Source organism: Sus scrofa, chromosome 1, assembly GCF_054392235.1.
Source record: "Sus scrofa isolate SSC_HxYL_T2T_F1_AM1 chromosome 1, Sscrofa_HxYL_maternal_Yorkshire_Landrace_v2.0, whole genome shotgun sequence".
Classification (NCBI taxonomy): Eukaryota; Metazoa; Chordata; class Mammalia; order Artiodactyla; family Suidae; genus Sus; species Sus scrofa.
The window spans coordinates 274501309-274516768 of NC_139383.1; the positions used below are offsets into that span (position 1 = coordinate 274501309).

General features: G+C 37.3%; 1 protein-coding gene and 1 pseudogene across 1 annotated transcript; one reads left to right on the forward strand and one right to left on the reverse strand.

The window, feature by feature from the left end:
• Positions 1-5982: 5982 nt before the first annotated feature.
• Positions 5983-6951, forward strand: LOC100156904 (olfactory receptor 1f45-like). Its single transcript, XM_001926338.2, has one exon. It carries the CDS (start codon positions 5983-5985, stop codon positions 6949-6951), a length of 969 nt encoding a protein of 322 aa, XP_001926373.2.
• Positions 6952-12216: 5265 nt separating this feature from the next.
• Positions 12217-12940, reverse strand: LOC146407211 (glutaredoxin-1 pseudogene; annotated as a pseudogene).
• Between the last annotated feature and the right edge of the window lie 2520 nt (positions 12941-15460).

Sequence of the window (15460 nt, forward strand, 5' to 3'; positions counted from 1 at the left end):
TAATCACTGTGCTGTGCATTATCTCCAAGACTTATTGAATCATAGGTTTGTACCCTTAAACAATATCTCCCCACCTCCCCCACTCCCTAGTTCCTGGCAACCACCATTCTATTCTCTGTTTTTGTAAGTTTGGTTTCTTTAGATTCCCAGTGTAAGTGAGATGATACAGTATTGTCTTTGTCTGACTTATCTCATTTAGCTTAATGCCCTGGAGGTCCATCCATGTTGTCACAAATGGGCAGGATTTCTTTCTTTTTAATGACCTAATAATATTCCATTGCAGGTATGTACCACATAGTCTCTATCCATTCATCCATTGACGGACACTTAGGTTGTCTCCAAATCTTGACTATTGTGAATAATGCTGTAAGAAACATGGGAGTGCAGATATCTTTTTGCAGATATCCTGTTTTCATTTCCTTTGGATATATACCCAGAAATGGAATTGCTGGATAATATGTGGATTATATTTTTAGTTTTTTTAAGAACCTCCATACTATTTTCTATAGTGCCAAATTATGTTTCCACCATCAGTCTCCAAGGGCTCCCTCTTCTCCACATCTTTGCCAACACTTGTCTTTTTGATGATAGATTCTAATGTGTGCAGTGCTCCTTTCATTGCCGTTTTTTTTGGCCACACACACAGTGTGTGGAGATTCCCAGGCCAGGGACTGAACCCACACCACAGCTGTAACAAGAGCCATGTCAGTAACAATGCCAGATCCTTAGCCCACCAAGGCACAAACACACTCCTTTATTGCAGTTCAGATTTGCATTTCCTGATGAGTATTGATGTTGAGCATGTTCTTAGCCATTTGGATATCTTCTTTTTTGTTTCATTTTTTAAAGTTTTATTGAAATATAGTTGATTTACAATGTTGTGATAATTTCTGCTATACAACAAATTGATTCAATTATACATGTACACACACCCATTTGCTTTTAGATTCTTGTGTCTACTCAGATCTGCTCATTTTTCAATCAGATGTTTTGGTTCTTCTTATTACTGAATTGTGTCAGTTCTTTATATATTTTGGATATTAACCCCTTTCAGATACATAGTTTGCAAATATTTTCTCCCATTCTGTAGGTTGCAATTCCACTGTTTCTTTTGCTTTGCAGAGGCTTTATAGTTTGATGTAGTCTCACTTGATTTTTGCTTTTGTCGTCATATCCAGAAAATCATAGCCCAGATTAATATGAAGGAATTTCCGTCCTGTTTTCTTTTAGGAGTTTTATGGTGTCAGGTCTTATGTTTAAGTCTTTAATACATTTTGAGCTAATTTTCATGTCTGGTGTAAGATAGAGTTTCAATTTTATTTTTCTATTTGGGTCTATCCAATTTCTCCAACACCTTATTTTTTGAAGAGATTATCTTTTCCCCACTGCTCTTCATTGCCTTGTCAAAAATTGATTGACAAATATAAATAGGTTTATTATTGGGTTTTAATTACAGTTCATAGTTTTATATGCCTTTCCTTTTGCAACTACCATATTCTTTTTATTGCTGTAGTTTTGTAATAAGTTTTGACATAGGGACAGATTAGTCCTTCAACTTTGTTCAAACCAACTTTGAGTTTTTTCAAGATTGTTTTGAGTACTCATAGTTCCATACACTTTCATATGAATACCTCGTTTGCTTTTTTCCATTTATGCAAAATAGTTCACTGGCATTTTGAGAGAGATTGCACTGAATCTGTAGGTCAATTTGTGAAGACTTGAATGAAATTACATAACTCAGAAGGGGGTGGGTCATGTTCCAATGAGGGACAAGCAGTATAGACTGGGAGATTCCAAATGCCAACAGAGCCATTTGGAGCAAAACGAGGAAGAGGAAACTCCAGGGGTAGTTCTTCCCTTGAAACACCAAAATAATTGGCAAATACCATCAGAATCAATATTATAGGAACTGCAAAAAAATATGAAGGACTATATGTCAACAACAAGAACAGAGAGTCAGTGATAAAAGCCACTGAGCCAATATAGAAGATCTTTGTGGAATTTTAAATTACCCAGACCAACCCCTACTTGTTCTTGGTCACAAGAGTCTGCATTCTGAAGAATCTCTCCAATTTTCAAACAATCTCAGTGTTTTCAGTTTGGTGCTCTATCTTCTGCTGTCATGTTTAAATCAAATATTCTGAAGGTGACTGTTCTAAAATAGAGAAGCAAAATATCTAGATGAAATCCAGCAAAGGATGCAATTGCTTGAGGGCAGAAAATGAGGAAGTCACTGGTGAGCAGAATGGAAACAAAGTGGCCATCAGAGTATAACATAAAACCTCATGCCTTTCAATGAACTGAGCTAAATTAAGATGTTTGGGTTAATAGCAAACACTCAACAATTATAGAAAGGATAGATTAGGAAAGATGGCTTCTTGAAATGATGAAATGGAAATTGAGTTGCCCTTAAGGTTGTCTTTTGCCTAACTGTTGACATTATGTGAAGCAACGGTGTCCCCCAAAGGATAGAACTTCTCTACAGACACAATTGTTTTCAGAGACTTTATGGTTTTTGCCTCAGTAACACTTAGATATAAAGATGGGGAAGGAGCAGGCACCTGTGTTACAATCCCAGTTGATCCTGGAAGGTATAAGGGTTCAACCCATTCTAATTAATGTTTTACATGAACAAAATTGGAGCCTCCAGGAGTTGGTAGAGTCCCAGAGGGAGTACACATAAGTGAGCCAGCCTCATTGGGACGAGCTGCTCTATAGAAAAGCTTCTATGGAAAATTATAAAAATGGAACCCTTTATTTTGTGCAAATGTGGAGAAGAGGGAACACAGCTCTACCCAGATTTTCTGAATTGAGTGTGTGATGTTAGATCCAGAGAAAAGGTGAGATTAAATTTACATTGTATCCTAGTAGTAAATAGAAAGGGAATATAAAACAAGGAACTGTCATCCTTTTGCAGAAAACAGTGTGACATTGGTACCCAAAATACTATAGAATAGAATGAGGTACAAGTATTAGTCAAGGAAAGCAATGGGATGGAGGAATTGTAAGTTATGACACAGAACAATATGTTTTTGAGTGAAAATCTGAAGGCTTAGTTGGAGAATATAGTCATGCAATCAGAGAGGTATAGAGAGAAAGGGCACAGTGCCAGGTGCAAGAAATGTGTGGCAGAGGACCTAATTTATTTTGTTAGAGTTTTGAAGATGTAGTCTTGAGACAGAGCATAGGTTCAGATTTATACATCTCTGATTCAACCTTTGCGATTCATCCACATAAGGGATCAGGGTAGAAATAGAATTCAGATCAAAGAGACATTATATAGAGCATATTCCTGACATTTAACTATGGATAAAACACTGAGGACTCATATGTTGCTTGGTGCTTTCATCAGAAAGGAAAGACAAGAATAAGTACAGTTTGTGCTTGGCATCCTAGTGCTCTACCTTCATCATGACGCTGCATGTCCCTGATGTACCAGGTGGGAACTGGGAAACCAGAGATGGTTTTCTGTATCATTCCCAGGAATTCTCTCTTTTGTTTTTTTCTTCCTAATTTCAGTATAGTTTACTGATCTGAGGTGCACAAGTCTATATATGTGTGTATACTCATATTTCTCCTAAAGGAACGACTCCCCTCTCTGTCTTCTCCTGCACCAGCATCCTGATCCCTCAAAGTCATCTGAACAGGATCCACAGAGCTCATATTCTGATGATAATTATATTAGGATATCAGAAAATAACAAAGAGACAGAGATGAGTACTGAAGAAGTCATCCAACAAGAGCACTACTTCTGCTTAGTACTGGTTTTGTGTTTAACTGGCTTTAAAATACTGTTTTGCTTTGCTTAAAAGAAAAATAGTCTTATCCTCATAATGGGTAAATCTATTGTCTTTGACTTTTTTTTTTCCTTCTTGAAGATCATTTTCTCTCACCTTTTCCCCATGACGGGACCTTTTTTCCCATTTCTTCTTCTCTTTCACCTTCATCTATACCTCTATTCAAATGCGTGTGTGTGGCCACTTCCTTGAAAGAAGGATAGGATCACAAGAGCATATCATTTGAGCTATACCCACTGGCACGGAGAAGGCTACATGAAGAAATAAAGATGAAAGAACAGACACTGGAAAACATAAGTTTTCTTTATCTTTTAAGCTCCTGCTTAATAGATGATCTTTAGAGTAAAGAAAGCACGCATGCACGCACACACACACACACACACGCACACATAGAGATGTTCTTAAAATAATTTTGATTCTTTATCTGAATGTTAGGAATATTCTCTTTTAGAGGGGTGGAACATTGGGCTCATAAAAGAGTAAATGTAGGGAGTTCTCATTGTGGCTCAGAGGATTAAGAACCCAGCTAGTATCCATGCGCCTGTGGGTTCAATCCCTTGCCTCACTCAATGGGTTAATGATATGGTATTTCCATAAACTGATGCGTAGGTCACAGATATGGCTTGGATCACACATTGCTGTGGTGTAGGCTGGCAGCTGGAGCTCAGATTCAACCCCTGGCCTGGGAACTTCCAAATGCTGCAAGTGTGGCCCTAAAATAAATAAAAAAAATAAAAAAGGGTAAGTGTAATCCTGGCACATTATTTGACTCTTCAGTGAAAAATACAGAGTTACTCTTGAATAAATGTTTACTGAGTTTCAGCATTTACTTGGAAGTCTTAACTATGGCTACTAATAATTTGTATGTTTTCAGTCTCGACAAAACACAAATCAAGGTGCAGCTTTTCAATTGTTGGGAGGGTGTAGGGGTGAAGAAGATAAGTGGAGTCTGAAGTGGATAGGATATAAATTGAGGCATAACTTTTATAAGCAGGAAAGCAACTAATCGAACAGCTAAAATCATCATTGAAAAAGGGGAAAGGAAGAAGAGATAAAACTTCATCTTTGGAAATGGAAACCTGAAAGATATTCTTAAACTGATACATAGATGTATAAGCAAGTAGATAGTATTTAGAGACATAGAGGTAATAAAAACCACCGCAAGTGGTAAAACTAAATATGGAGGTGTATTATCTTAGAGTAAGAGACCGCTACTTTTTATTGTATGTTCTCTTACACTCTACTATTTTAAAATTACTTTTCTCACCTTCATAAAGAAACAGATCCTTATCTGTAACGCAATCTCAAAAATTCACATCTTTGGTGTGCCATAACTCTGCTGATAGGGAAAACCTGAGCAGAAAAGACCTGAGACTCTCACCCACTGGCAGATTGTATTATTCCTTGAAAATGAATCATTAATAAAGTCAGTGATTATACGAATCACTGCTACCCTCATCCCAAGTAAGTTCAGTTGACTTAATGGAACAAGAGCTCCCCTACCAGAAGAACAGAACTGAGTTTCTGGACACACAAATCTGGGACCAGGTGTTCACTTCAGTCCCTCATCAGAGGTGTATAGAGACTCAGAATTCTGGCTGGAGTCTTGACATCTTCCCTTCTCTTTCCAACTCTGACAACTTGTGACGTGTGGTGCTTAAGTCCAGTAAAACTAAACAGGGTTACGTCCAGGGTTGAGTCTGTTGCTCAGACCCTAGAAGACCTTCACTAGAGTAGTCCCTCTGCTTTAGCTTTCTTATCTGCAGTGTGAGGCTGAAAGTAGTTTCTACCATTGGCACTGTTGTGAGGATCTAGTGCGTGATATTTAGTATGCTCTGTAACTCTCAAAAGCACCAAAGGAACTGTGTGTTTTGTGCTGTCTTCCTTGTTATACAGTGCATTTCATAAAAGCCAGGACCATGCGTGATTTCTCCTACTGTCATTATATCAGCCAAATTGAGAGATTTTTAAGTGGTCAAGAAATGACCCTGGAATATACTGAAGAGTAGGTGGGTAAGGTCGATGAATAATGGAAAGGGAAGGAAATGAAAGGAAAAAAAAAAACATTTTGTAAAACTGAGGACATCCATGCAAGAAAAGATGTTTCCTGAAAGTACCCCAGAGTAAACTTTAGCATTATTTGATCCTCACGCTTGCTCTTTGCAGGTGATGTGGATCGAGCCTCATGACCACTAGAAACAGGACGGAAGTAACTGAATTTGTCTTATTGGGCCTGTCCATCTGGCCAGAGATGCAACCCTTCATTTTTGGGATTGTCCTTATCATGTACTTGGTGGCAGTTATGGGCAATTCCCTGTTAGTAATCGTTGCCCTCTCAGACCCCAAGCTTCAGACCCCCATGTATTTCCTACTCAGTCACCTTTCTTTTATTGACATATTTCTGACATCCATCACTGTTCCCCAGATGCTGGCGCACATGCTGTCTGGGAATAGAACCATCTCCTTTAACTGCTGCATGATCCAGCTCTTCTTTTTTATGGCTGTGGGCAGCATGGAAGGCCACTTGTTGGCCGCAATGGCCTATGACCGCTATGTTGCTATCTGTGACCCCTTAAGATACTCAGCCATCATCAGTCATCGCCTCTGTCTTCGAATAACACTGACCTCATGGGTGGTCGTCAGCCTCAACAGCCTCCTCTACAGTGTCCTGGTCACCCGCCTAACTTTCTGTGGCAACCAGGTCACCCATTTCTTCTGTGACATCACACCCTTGCTGAAGCTCTCCTGCACCCGCCCAGTGGTCAATGAAATGTTAATATTTACAGAGGGTGTAGCTGTGGTGGTCAGCCCCTTCTTCTTTATTTTAGGTTCCTACACCCGCATTGGCATTGCCATAGCCCACATGCACTCAGTTGCTGTCCTGCGCAAAGCCCTGTCCACTTGCAGCTCCCACATCCTGGTTGTGCTGCTCCTGTATGGCTCTGTGATCCGCATGTATCTCCGACCCTCCTCCAGCTATGACCTGGACCAGGATCGCCAGGTTGCCATCTTTTATACAGTAGTTACCCCCATGCTAAACCCACTCATCTACAGCCTGAGGAACCAGGAGGTGAAAGGTGCTCTGCAAAGGCTTTTCAGGAAATTCTGTATCTCAGGAAACTTCCAACTGGGTTCTCAGGCAAAAAGTAAATGACAGCACATCTCCTGAAACGATGGAGCTAAGATCTAAATTGAAAGTGCCTCAGATAGATGGGTGATACCCCTCATAGCTGGTAAGTTTCACATTCCTGTGGGAAAATCTTCCCTGAGCCAGGGAAATGAATGCATGAATAAAGAATTATGGTCCCTGTTGACTGATTCTGAATAACATGAAATTGGAACTGAAAATATATTTTAAGATCACCAAATCTGAAGCCCTCATCTTTCAGATCTGATATTGGCATAGGGTATTACTAAGCCAAATGGTTACAAGTCAGTTTGACCTGTGGAAGTTGATGACTTCAGTGACGGAGTGGCATGTGCTGTTTTCCAGAGAGAAGTCAATGTGAGTTACTGCATCTTACATTGGAGTGATTTTTGAATAGACCATAGAGTCACCGAAGCATCTCTAAAATTTTAGCAATTTTGTGATCTCTTGTCCTTCTCAACTCACAGTTAGAATAAGCAGTTCATTACTCATAGTTGACTGAGTTATTTCATCTGAACTTTTGAGTCAATCCATTAAAGACAGCATAGGTCTCTGACAATGTAGACTGGATGGGGGATGGTTCACAGTAGCTCCAACACAAGGGTAGGTCGTCATATTTGGAACATATGGTAGGCAGAGTTGTTTAGACACACTGATAGCCCAGCTGTAATGTGTAAAGGAAAAAGAACAATCAAGGATGGACATGAAAGTTGGTGGAGTCATTTTCCATGAATTTATCTGTGGAAGTTTCTGCAGAAGTGTAGGGCATGTTGATTTGTTTTTTTTTTGGGGGGGGGAATTAATAACTCCATTTTGGCCATGATAATTTTGTGATATCTATTGAAATTAAGATATTTCAAAGGCAGCTGGATACATAATTACTGAAGCTTAGAGAAAGATCTTAAGATAGGAATGTCATAACAAAATGTACATGATGTTGAAGGCATGAGACTGAATAAAATTGCCCAGTAAGGAAATGTAGAAGAGAGAAGAGGACTATAGAGAGAGCTCTGAGTGGCGAGTTGTGCCCAATATTTCAAGGTCTAGGAGAAGAGGTAGCAAAGGAAACTGGGAAATTGCCATTCCTAGGAAGAAAGTAGGTAAGTTTGGTGTATCAGAAACCTATAAAAGAATATTTCCACAATATAGAAGAGATCACTCAGAGTTGAGAGGTTATTAAAATGAACCTTTCCACAGAAAAGTAAATCATGAACTTGGAGAATAGACTTGTGGTTGCTAAGGGGAAGTGGGAGGGAGTGTGGTGGATTGGGAGCTTGGGGTTAATAGATGCAGACTCTTGCATTTGGAATGGTTTAGCAGTGAGATCCTGCTCTGTAGCACTGGGAACTATGTCTAGTCACTTATGATGGAGCATGATAAGGTGAGAAAAAAAGAATGTATACATGTATGTGTAACTGGGTCACCATGCTGTACAGTAGAAAAGAAAAAAATAATGAATTGGGGAAATAAAAAAGTAAGACTTTCAAAAAAAAAGCAGATAAACAACAAGGAAAAAAGAACATATAATTGATTATTAGATTTGGAAAGTAATATCTTCTTTGATAAGGACAGTTCTGTGATGTTTTGGAGAGGAAATGCAATTACGGTTATTTTTTTGACAACATTGCAAGTGCGTAAATGGAGGCTGTGATGAAAGACACTTCCCCAATATAGGGTTTTTTTGTTTGTTTGTTTGTTTGTTTTTGGTAGGAGGTAGACAAAAAGTGGTGTGGACCTTGAGAAGGACCTGGGTAAAGGAAGAATTTCTTCTAATATTTATAAAGACTAATGATATTAAGCATGCATGTTTGCTGATAGAAATGATCTAATATATAATTAGAAATTAATGATTCAATAGAAAAAGTAATTGACTGTAAGAGTAATATTCTGGGAAGGGGATGAGCATCTATTAAGTGGATGACTTTATCAAAGGAACTGAGAGACTTCTTCCCCTGTAATAAAAAGTCAGAATATGTGGATTCAGATGTGGATTGGCTGGTGGAATTGATGGAAAGAACATGACATATACTTGGAGAGATTTCAACTGAGCATAGTGGGAACAGATGTGTTTTAGAAATTTCTAGAAAGGCATGAAGTATGCTAGAGCTTAAGAAACTGAAGTACCAGGAATGTTACAGTAAGCCCCAACTCTGCCGACATGAAGTGTCCATTTAGGTAATTTGTTCATGAGTATGAAAGTAGTCAAATCAGCACGGGTAAGTGATATTCTCCAATAATATTAATCTAATCAAATATTGTCATGAATAAAAAAAATGTTGGTCTTATCTAAGGCTGAGGCTTTGCCAGGTAGAGCAAAGGGAAACAAAAGAATTAAAGGCATTTACAGGAAGGTGGTTCTAGTTCTGGACCATAAAGTGTATTCTTATTAAATGAGAAAGAAGGGCATAAATGAGGTAATAGTTAAAAACAACTTCACAGGGTAATGATCTCATTGGTGCCAGAGAATTGTTGGAATTGGAAAACTAAATTTAAAGAGGTAAAAAAATAGAAGCCGATAAGATGTTAAGTTATTTAAAATGGAGATTTCACCAGATGTGCAGTGATTATAAGGGCAATGTCTAAGATATGACCACATTGGTGGGTGACTGAGCTGGGGGTCCAGTAAAGGATTTTTGAAGCTAAACAGTTCAGGAACTTAGCATCTAAGTTGTTAGCTACATAAACCATTTATATAGAAAACTGTATTTCTAAAAGTGACAATTAAGCAGTGGTGGAGAAAGTTAGAAAATCAGATGTCATCAGGGTTTGAGGGAGGAAGACAATAAAATTTCTTTATTTTTCAAATAGAAATTATGTATATTAAAGGAATACAGCATGATGATTTTGTATGATTACTATGATCAAGCTCATTAATGTATCATCTCCTCACATGATTACCATTTTGTGGGTGGTGAGAGCACCCAGAATCTAAAAACTCTTAGTGCATTTCCAGGATTCGGTGCAGTGCTACTGACTACAACCATCAGATTACACATTAGATCTCTTGATTTAACCCTCCTACACAACTTTGTATCCTTTGACCAACGTCTACATTTCCCCCAACTCCCTGACTCTGATAACCTCTGTTCTATTCTCTATTTCTATGTGTTTGACTTTTTATATTCCAAATAATGAGATATCATGCATTTTTTTTTCCTTTCTGTGGTATCTCTAATTTCACTTAACATAATGTTCTCTAGCTTTATCCATGTTGTTGCAAATGTCAGGGTATCCTCTTTTAGGGATGAATAATATTTCTTTTTTAATTTTTTATTATTGTTATTTCCCCAATACATTTTTCCCTACTCTACAGCATAGTGATCCAGTTACACATACATGTATCCATTCTTTTTTCTCCTATTATCGTGCTCTGTCATAAGTGACTAGACATAGTTCTCAGTGTTTAACAGCAGGATCTCATTCCTAATCCACTCCAAAAGCAACAGTTTTCATCCATTAACCCCAAGCTCCCAATCCATCCCACTCCCTCCCCCTCCACCTAGGCAAGCACGTCTGTTCTCCAAATCCATGATTTTCTTTTCTGTTGAAAGGTTCATTTGTGATGTATATTAGATTTCAGATATAAGTGATATCATATGGTTTTTGTCTTTCATTTTCTGACTTACTTCACTTAGTATGAGGAAATCAATAAGGAAATTAAGAAATACCTGGAGAAAAATTATAATGAAGACACAACCACTCAAACTCTATGGGATGCCACAAAAGTAGCGCTCAGAGGGAATTTCATAGCAATACAGGCCTTCCTCAAAAAAGAAGTAAAATCTCAAATCAACAACCCACCATCTAAATGAATTAGAAAAAGAACAAATAAAACATAAAGTCAGCAGAAGGAAGGAAATCCTAAAGATCAAATAGGAAATCGATAAAATAGAGATTCAAAAAACAATAGAGAAAATTAATAAAACCAAGAGATGGTTCTTTGAAAAGGTAAACATAATTGACAAACCTCTGGCTAGACTCACCAAGAAGAGGAGAGAAAAAAACCAAATAAACAAAATAAGAAATGAAAAATGAAAAGTCACAATGGATACTACAGAAATACAAAAAACCATGAGAAAATACTATCAACAATATATGCCAACAAATTTAACAATCTGGAAGAAATGGACAATTTTCTAGAATCTTAAAGCCTGCCAAAACTAAATCAAGAAGAAATAGGTAAACAGAACAGACACATCACTAGAAATGAAAGGATGAATAATATTTCACTGTCTATGTATAATATGCCACAATTTCTTTGTCCATTCATCTGCTGATGGGCACTTTGGTTGCTATTGTATCATTTCAATTGTGATTAATGTTATGATGAACATGAGATCACAGATATCTTTTAAAGGCTCTATTTTCATTCCCTTCTTTATATACTGAGAAAAGGAGTTGCTGAATCATGGGCTAGTTCTATTTTTAATTTTCTGAGGAATTTCCATAATGCTTTCCATAGCAGCTGCATCATTTTCCATTCTCACCAACAGGGTAAAATGATTCTGATTTCTCCACCCCTTCATCAACCTTTGTTATTTCTTACCTTTCTGAAAACACCGATTCTACCTATTATGAGGTAATTTAATTGTGGTTTTGATTTGCATTTCCTGGTGGTTAGGGATGGTAAGCACTTTTTCATATACCTGTTGGAAACTTTGTATGTCTTCTTTGGAAAAATGTCTATTGTGGTCCTTTGCTCATTTTAAAATAGGATTATATGTCTTTTTAAATTTTTTTTTCATTTTGTTTTGCTATTGAGTTGTATGAACTCCTTATATACTTTGTCTAGTAACCCCTTGTCAAATATATGGTTTGCAAATATTTTCTTTCATTCCATAGGTTGAAGCTTGTTGATTATTTCTTTTGCTGTGCAGAAACTTTTTAGACTGATATAGTCCCACTTGTCTATTTTTGCTTTTTGTTTGTGTTTGATGACATAGCCAAAAAATATTTCCCCCAAGACCAATGTCAAGAAATATTTTTACTGTTTTCTTCCAGGAGTTTTATGGTTTCATGTCTTATATTTTAAGTTTTTTTGGGGAGAGCAAGTTGGTCTAGTTTTAATACAGAGTCAGAAGAAAAATCTGGTTTTGCCCCCCAAAAACCCACTCCCCCCAAATATTTTGGTTAACTCATTTCAGAATTTTAAGTAAACAGTTGCTGAGGCTGGGTGAAGGTAACCCTGGATCCATCCACCAGGAAGTACTATTATTATCTGCAATGCCATCCAGCTCTCAGGGGGACTATAAGCTTGGATCTTTTCTGCAATTATTTCAGAGCTCCAATTTGCTCAAGGCGAGTCAAGATCTCCCCTCTTTTGTGCATGCTTACTAGATCAGTGCATGCACCTATACACTCTTTACCGATAAAGACCCGAGGTACCATTCTGGCTCCCATGAGATGTTGCAGACAAGCTTGAATCACATTGGTGTCACTGGTGGCTGAGATATCCACACATTCCAGAAGCCCTTCTTTGAAGGGAAATTGTCTGAGGAGCTCCTGGGTCTTACTGCAATAGGGGCAGGTGGGCTTGATGAAAACTACCACCTTCCTGGGCTGGATTTTGCTGCTCACAAATGCTTGAGCCATGCTGACTGGTGTCTGCCTCCCAGGAGGAAACCTCAATTGCAGGTATTGCTTTGGTGTAAAACTTGAAGTTTTTAATTCATTTCAAGTTAAAAATTATGTGGCAGATGTAAGCTAGAAGTCCAGTTTCATTCTTTTGCAGGTGGATATCCAGTTTTTCCAACACTAGTTACTTAAGTGACTATCCTTCCCCTTGTGTGTTTTGTCATTTTGTAAAAGATTAGTTGACGATATATGCTTGGGTTTATTTCTGGACTCTATTCTGCTCCATTGGTCTATGTGTCTGTTTTTATGCTAGTACCATACTTATTTTTAAAATTACTACAACTTTGTAATATAATTAGAAATCAAGAAACATGACATTTCAGCTTTTTTCTTCCAACTTGTTTTGGATGTTTAGAGTCTTTTGTGGTTCCACACATATTTTATATTTTTTTGAATTTTGATAGGGATTGTGTTGGATCTGTATATCACTTAGGGTAGCATGGATTTTTAACAATAGAAATTCTTCCAGTCCATGCACATGAGATAGCTTTCCATTTATTTGTGCCTGCTTTAGTTTCTTTCATCAATGTCTTAATGTTTTTATTCTAAAGATTTTTCACCATCTTGGTTAAACTTAATCCTAAATATCTTATTCTTTTTGATGTTGTTGTAAGTGGGATTGTTTTATTGATTTCATTTTTAGATGGATTGTTGGTAATGTAAAGAAAGGTACCCCTTTGAGAGATAAGGAGATGGTATTTATAATTACACTGAAAAAATAGAGATACGTAGTTCTTTTGTGCCAACATATGATCTTCAAATAATTTTCCTTAAATAGGTCAGAATGAAAGAAGTCAGAAGCCCAAGGGAAAAGGATAAAGGGCTTTGTTGAAGGTGGTATAGGGTACTGGTTAATGGGACAAACTCTGGTCACAGATACAGTGAATTAGAATCCCAACTTTGTCATTACTTGCTATATTGTTTTGTTCCTAGCAATAACCAGTAAGCTAAACTAGCCCCTGTGATTCTTATTATGATTGCAAGGTGCCCTTAGCAGTTCTTTGGTGATAACTTTGAAAAAACTGTATTTATTGCTCACAGGTCCTGGAGAGCACAAGGCACACCTGGGGCCATGCAATGTGGTTGCAGAAAGGGGGAGACAGTGTGGGTTTGGGGTTATGCTTTTATTGGGGTTGAATTTAGGGGCCTAGAATTTCCTAGGGTTACTTTTTATTGATTGATTTAAATCAAAAGAACAGGAATTCTCTGGTAGCCTAGCGATTAGTTATCTGGCTGGTCACTGCTGTGGCTCAAGTCCTTGTTGTGTCATGGATTCAATTCCTGGTTGGGGAACTTCCCCCTTTTCAAAGCCTCGACAAAAGAGCAAAAATTTAAAGCAGAAGAAGATGAAGAAAAAAAATCAAGTGGCCCAAATGACTAGTTCATTTAATCAATCAAGATCTCTAAAGAAAATGGGAAAGGGCAGATGGGAGCTGGCTTTTTAACATTTGTAGCTGGCTGTGTTTTATTCAAGGTTGCCTTTAAAGTGGATGCCTCCTCAATTAAACCTTAAGTTAGGCACTTGCATTATGAAAAACAAAAACAAAAAAACATATTTTTAGGCTTCCAATACAGTGAAAAAGTTGACAAATTTGCAAGTACTCTCTGCCTCAGCTATCCCTGTGTAAAGAATGGAGAAATGGTATCTATCATTAAAGGTTGTTGTAGGGATTTGATGAGTACAATATAGGTAAAACACCATAACAGGGACCAGTTCACAGTAAGTACCATTTATGAGTATTATTATTATTATTATTACTGCTATTATCAATAGCACATGCATGAAGAAATAGTGAGAGAAAAGGACAAAGAGTGGCTAGTAAGGTTTGGGATACCTATATGTGCCTCAGTGCTATTGATGAAATTTCAACAAGGCCAGGAATTAATCTTTTTATAGACTACACAATAATTCATAGTATATATATATATATATATATATATATATTGAATTGGTTGAGATTTACTTTGAAGTACTGAATAAGAAATGATCTAAAACAATAATTCTTTTTAAAGGCTGCACAATAATTCATAGCATATATGTGTGTATATATATATATATATATATATATATATATATATATATTTTGAATTGGTTGGAATTTACTTCAAATTACTGAATAAGAAATGATCTAAGAGTTTCCACTCGGTTAAGGAACCAGCACTGCCAGAGCTGTGGAGTCAATCATAGCTGTGGCTCAGATTCAGTCCCTGGGCCAGAAACTTCCATACGTTGTGGGTGCAGCCGAAAGAAAGAAAAGACACAATCTAAAACCTCCATGACATATAACAGACTTTTATTTCTCAGTCAAAATTGTGTAGGCTGAAAGAGGCCACTGTGCTTCAGACCCCAGGTCAAGTTCAGATCTATTCAGTTCAGGTCTATTTCTCTTTCTGAGATCCAAGCTAAAGGTCCCTAACTACATGGAATGAGCTTTTCTTCTCATGATGAAGGTTAGTGCTCAAGAGGGCAAACCAAATGTCTGAAACTCATTTAAAGCTCTTTATTCAAAGCAGCATTTGTTATCCCTGTTCATAAATTGCTGGCTAGAGCAAGTCCAACGTCAATGGGGTGGAGAGTTTTATTCTGCCCTCAGTGAAGCCATGTCAAAGACAGGAAAGGAAGGAAGATACTGAACAAATAATACCATCTATCTAGCTACTGAACACAATGAACCAAAATTCTGTTAGTATGCATGAATATTAATTCTAATTTTTCACTATCATAGACAATGATAGAATATGCAATATAAAATATATGTGTGTATATTCACTAGTATATATATTTATTGATTATATATACTCATTTTATGAGGTAAATTCCTAGAAGAGGAAGATATCTAAATGCAAAATTTTTGATGGAATTTCCCAACTGCATTTCAAA

Coding starts and splice junctions, on each gene's coding strand:
- LOC100156904 (XM_001926338.2), top strand. CDS start 5,983: ATGACCACTAGAAACAGGACGGAAGTAACTGAATTTGTCTTATTGGGC.